At 36.3% G+C, this 5364-nt stretch overlaps 1 protein-coding gene across 1 annotated transcript; it reads right to left on the bottom strand.

Moving 5' to 3' along the window:
* Window positions 1-1375: 1375 nt before the first annotated feature.
* LOC121938187 (beta-galactoside-binding lectin-like) lies at window positions 1376-3785 on the bottom strand. The gene is made up of 3 exons (XM_042481464.1): window positions 3718-3785; window positions 3388-3559; window positions 1376-1683 (listed from the first exon to the last, which is right to left on the bottom strand). The coding sequence occupies exons 1-3, from the start codon at window positions 3777-3779 to the stop codon at window positions 1537-1539; spliced, it is 381 nt and encodes a 126-aa protein (XP_042337398.1). The 5' UTR covers window positions 3780-3785; the 3' UTR covers window positions 1376-1536.
* Window positions 3786-5364: the final 1579 nt, after the last annotated feature.

Raw genomic sequence — 5364 nt, 5'->3', positions numbered from 1 at the left:
CTGTAAATTGTCTCACCTCTGTCATATATGATCCCTCCTCTTACATTTGTCCTCTATATATACAGTTTAGGCACTATATTGGCCACATCAACACCACAAGCCTCACCGACCAATTCTTATTTACTCCTCTGTTCCAATATTTCTTTTCCAATATTTTCCTTCCTTTTCTTTCTTGTTCCACTGCATTTGTTTAATGTGGCCAATGTCTAATACCAGTTTTAACAAGTCATCCTTCTGAAAAAACTTTCATATAAGAATTAACAGTGACACAGATCCAGATTTTACATTTATTAAGTCATCGCTTTTGGTTGTCATGCAGCTTCAGTGAGTCATATCTTGTTTTAACCGTTTTAATTCCATTAAATGTATGTTGACTCTTTCGGGGCAATTTTAAATTATCCTTTTTTTTTCATTACTTCATGTTTGGCTTTCACTGAAACAACATATTAAATAACAATGTGCTCTAAAGCTTCACTTTTGGAAGAATATATGTGAAAATGACATCAGAAACAACTCTTCAAGTGGAGTTCAGATTGTATTTTGAGGGGTGAAAACCTTTTTTTTTTAATGCACTAGTCAGTTGTGATATTTTGGGCTATTTTGCATGCATAACATCCTCTTTCAGATAAGTGGAAAGAAAACATCCAAAATACACATTCAGGTGCTTATGTTAGTTCGGATTTTTACTCTGGAGATGTATGAAAATTTGTGCGTATTTAATTAGATAATGCATCATTTGCATAAGTAAAAATAACATTTCAAAAAACTTGTAATTCAAAACACAGTTGACAGTATTTTTTGATTTATGGAGTGGCAAGAAGTGAACTTTAAATTCCCTCTATAAAAACCTAAGACCTATGAAACAAGAATTTAGATTTGTTTTTTCATCTTGTTTTTATCCATTATTCAAAGTCCTGTTCTGTAAATATGCAAATTAGAACATATTTAATTAGATAAAGCATGACTTGCATGTTTACTCATAGGATTTAAGAAAACTTGTTATATAAAATACATTTCTTACTGTTAGTTATCAGCTGGACAAGTTTCATGGTGATGTAGTTGTTTGTTTGTTTGTTTATATTTACCTGTTGTTGTTTTGAAACATGTATGATATTTTATTTATCATATCCTTGAAGTTTTCCTGATTCATATACATGTTTAAATAGTAGCCTTTTCTTTAGATTTCTAATGCCTAATGTCCGTTTCATGAATATTGCATATAGGTTTAGTATGGTGTGTTTAATCAGTGTGTGTGTTACAGAGTGCTGTGTGAAGAGAGATATGTGGAGACACACACACTTTCTTTTTTTCACATTTTATTCACAAACTCAGTGAATGCTAAGATCACAGACAGACACAAGATGTGCTGTGGCTCCATCTTTAGGCCGTTTTCTCTTATTACAACATCATTGCTCCTTGTTGGTTTATACCAGAAGAAAAGATGAATAATCAGGCCTGGGCTCAGTAATGTAAAACAGACTATTTCAGCAACGAAGAAAAGGCGGACAGGTTAAAGAGTCAACAAGAGTTCACCCTCTACTTGATCTTGATGCCGACGATCCTCGCCTCACCGCTGACATCGAAGTACTTGTACTTCACATCTCCCATTCGGTTGGGGAAGTTCACCATGCAGCCGTCAGGAAGCTTGATGTAAAACTGCTCGTTGTTGAAGTTGATGTAAAACTGAGGGAGAAAAGAGAAAGGCTGAACATGATTCATCTTTCAGTGTTGAGTTTCAGCTGGAGATACGAGGACGTGTGTGTTAAAAGAATGGCTGAGACAGACAGGTACTATCTGTCTCTCTCAGGGGCTGTTAAGTTTTATGAGCCTATAAGATTCCTGATAGGATAGCTCAGCGTCTGTTGACTTACCAGTGTTACACTACAGGTACCAAGCCCACTAATAATCTCCTTATGGCGAAAGACATCATGAAATTTGAGATTGAGCCAGATGACTAATATAAAACAGCAAAAGTACTTTTCTGCAAAAAAAAAAACTCAACCAAAAGCAGCTCCTTTAATATTGAGACATGTTAATGTACTTTCATTTACTCTTGAATTAAACATTTGTAAGGGCAATTTTTCTCTTCTTGTGTTCAGGCAACTGTAATAGGCAGCTATGCTTGAACATTTATGTCGGCCTACTTATGTTATTATTGTGTCTCTGCTCTGCCTGGCCTGCTTTGTGCTTTCTCCTCCTGTTGTAGGTCCTGGGCTGGCATTGCAGGTGGTTATGGAGCTGGCTCACCTGAAGCACATTTAATCTCAAAACGGTGTGCAACATTTTCCTACGGTTTCCAGGTTAAACCTCATGTTTCCTCAAGACGGTTTCTCTGAGGTACGTTTTCTCCTGTTTGGTGGATGTTTCGGAGGTGTGTCTAATCAGCAGAGACATGCAAGCTATATACACTAAATTCTGGTAGATCTCTACTTATTGTACATTCAAATTTTGTTTTTATTTTATACTTTGCTTTGGCAAGGGGATGTATGTTTCCAATGCCAAGACCTTTTGAAATGAACTGAACCAAACCCTGAAAAATTAACCCTTTGAAACCTGAACAAAATGGCTTTATTTCTTCAAAAATATGGGAAGAAAGCAATAAGTAATGAAAGTTGCCTGAATTTACCAACAATATTACCTGAATTTTTAAAAATTATTTTTTTTTAAAGAAAAAGAACATTAAAAATGCCCCAATAACCTGAAAAAAATAATTTTGTAACATAATAATAATTTTGTAACATAATTTCAAATATTTAATTATGTTATATAATTAAAAATACTGTTTTTCCTGGCTATTTTCTTTTTCTCAACATTTTTTCTGTAGCTTTAAAAAAAAAACTAAATCTACTTAATTTCTTGCAATTTCTTAAACATCTATTACCAAGTTGCCATGATGCCATTTCCCATGTTTCTGAAAGAAATCCCACCAACTTGATTTCCTTCTGTACAGTGATACAGTTGGTAGGTGTAGTGCGATAGAACGAAAATAGTTCCCACATGAAACTGCTATATATAAGTCTCTGCTGCTTATCTTGAGTAACAGGTCATGATTTCTGGAAAGAGACATTGCTATTGAGTTTTTCAAAAAAAAATTAAATTTTGTTTTTGCGCTTTGAGCACCACAAGACGAGTGCCGTCTATAGTTCCATTATATTGGAGAGAAGGCACACATTTCTTCCAACACTTGGCAGCTCACACCAAAACAATTTAGATTGCAAATAGAACTACAGGTAACAAAAAAATGTGGTTTTGATTTGGGAGTGAACTGTCCCTCTAAGGCTGAATCATGCACGTGTGTTCATCCAAGTCTCGCAACTTAAATCCTTTAGACTAAACCTCGTATCTTAATGTACAGTCAATTGACGCCATCATTATCTCCCAGCACACCTTGCACTCCTCCCCACGTTGGAAGGGGAAGTTTTCCTCACGCTGCTCGTCACCCCAGCATCCCCCTGATAAGGAGTTGAAGACGATGGTGTTGTAGTCACCGCCGCTGTCGAAACGAGGGTTGAAGTGCAGGGCGATGTTGTCAGAGTCATGACCGATGTTGATGGCAAAGCTGCAATGGAGGCGGGAATGCAGAGGTCATAAAGGTGCAATGAAAAAGGGAAAGAAGTTGGTGAAACATTAACATGTCTTGCAGTAGGCTTTGTCATTTCCTCTTAATTAACTGATTCCATGTCATTAACTATTTGATCTCTTTTAACAGGAACTTACGAGCAGCAGTCGTCCTTGGGCTTGATGCGGATCTTGAACTCCTGCCCCTCCTTGAATGTCATGTCTTTGACTTTCTGTAATGACAAAAGAATATGGGAAATGAGTTAGATGGATGATAAATCTTTTTAAAAAAATCTTTTCATAGATTTAAATTTAACTTCACTTCATACAAAATAAGGGGAACATTTAAAATTTTTGAAGCCTATTTGAAAACAGCTAACCAGGTTTAAAAACATGTATGTATATAATTTAGATATTTTGAAGAGTAATAGACATGATTGTGTGTTCGGTGTGCTCTGATGGGAAAAGCGATGATCATAGGTGTTCTTGTTTTTAGCTGTTGATGATCAACCAGGGTGAAACAGTGTGCCCTTGGCTGTAAAAGCACTGAAACAGGAAGGCGCCGTGTTTCTATGTCGACATGTAGTTATCATATATAGATAATAAAACCATAAAAAGACGCCCACAAAGGGACCTTCTGCCACAGTATATCTGCAAACAAATCAGTTAGTGTGTGTGTTCACATAATAATCAAAGAAAAACTAATTAAAAAATAGAAAACCTGAAAAAACATCTAAAAATAACATCAGGAAAAATGATCATCATGGCATACCAGGAATTTTTTTTAAAGTCAGTGACCATGTTTACCTAATCGCTAAAGCAATAAATTCTCCCCATTGTCCATTTTAATCTTGGCATCACCTTATGTGGGTTACACATGCACTTTAACCCCCTCTCCCCCCTATATATATATAGACCTGCACCACACCCTCAGATATCACCCACAGCATATTCTTTATGTCATGTCTTATCCCTTATCTCAGATCAATACTGGTTTATCATTGACTGCACAGGCAGCATGTGGGATAATAATTAAGTTAAGTTACACGTTATGAATCCCTGTGCGCATTTGAGTCATCCTAACTATTTAGGAACAGTGTGAAACACCCCAGCACTTTGTGTGTCTTCTCTTCTCAAGATATAAAACTTTAATAGCCATTGGCTGGATTACTGAAGGGGCCTATGGGCACAGGCCCTCCCCTAGCTTTCATCTGCAAAATGTCATTAACACGCAGAGACCATGAAAAGATACAAAATGACCACAAAGAGATGCAAGGTAATTGAAAAAGAATGCAAAATAATGACAAAATGGGCAAAACAACCACAAAAACACAAAAAATGACCATATGAGACACAGACTTACACTAAAGAGACAAAAAAATAACTACAAAGAGGAGCAAAATGCGAAAAAAAAGACCATGAAAACATTAAAAAATAGCTACAAAAAATGGGGAGATGCAAAATCACCTCAAAATCTGTGTGTGTTTTAGGCAGTTTTACATGTCTGTGCCAACATGTGCCCATTGCCTCATAGTGCGCCCATGATTATACCTTACAATGCATGCTCATCTCACAGGGGTCAAGGAAGCTCAGGACTTCACAGTGAGAGGAGATTGAGCTGAGCCACCTGTACATCTTGAAAAGCATCACATAGGTGAAGCGAAAAATTTATGAAAATGTTTGAATTGTTGCTCAGCTTTGGTTTTGATCCACACATTTTTATCACTCTTTAGAAGTGAGAGCTATGTATGTCCCCCGCAATGAATGTTACTGATTGACAAGATACTCAGTTTAAAAAAATAAATA

Source organism: Plectropomus leopardus, unplaced genomic scaffold (assembly GCF_008729295.1).
Source record: "Plectropomus leopardus isolate mb unplaced genomic scaffold, YSFRI_Pleo_2.0 unplaced_scaffold28747, whole genome shotgun sequence".
NCBI classification, from domain to species: domain Eukaryota; kingdom Metazoa; phylum Chordata; class Actinopteri; order Perciformes; family Serranidae; genus Plectropomus; species Plectropomus leopardus.
Note: the sequence above shows the minus strand (reverse complement) of the source record. Positions and strands in the feature narration are given on the sequence as shown.

Bases quoted from the DNA above. Each gene is read 5' to 3' on its own strand.
- LOC121938187 (XM_042481464.1), bottom strand. From the start codon at position 3,779: ATGACATTCAAGGAGGGGCAGGAGTTCAAGATCCGCATCAAGCCCAAG. The intron at 3,560-3,717 runs GTAAGTTCCTGT...CCTCCATTGCAG, and splicing joins CCCAAGGACGACTGCTGCTC to CTTTGCCATCAACATCGGTC. The intron at 1,684-3,387 runs GTGTGCTGGGAG...TTTCTCCCTCAG, and splicing joins AACGTGGGGAGGAGTGCAAG to TTTTACATCAACTTCAACAA.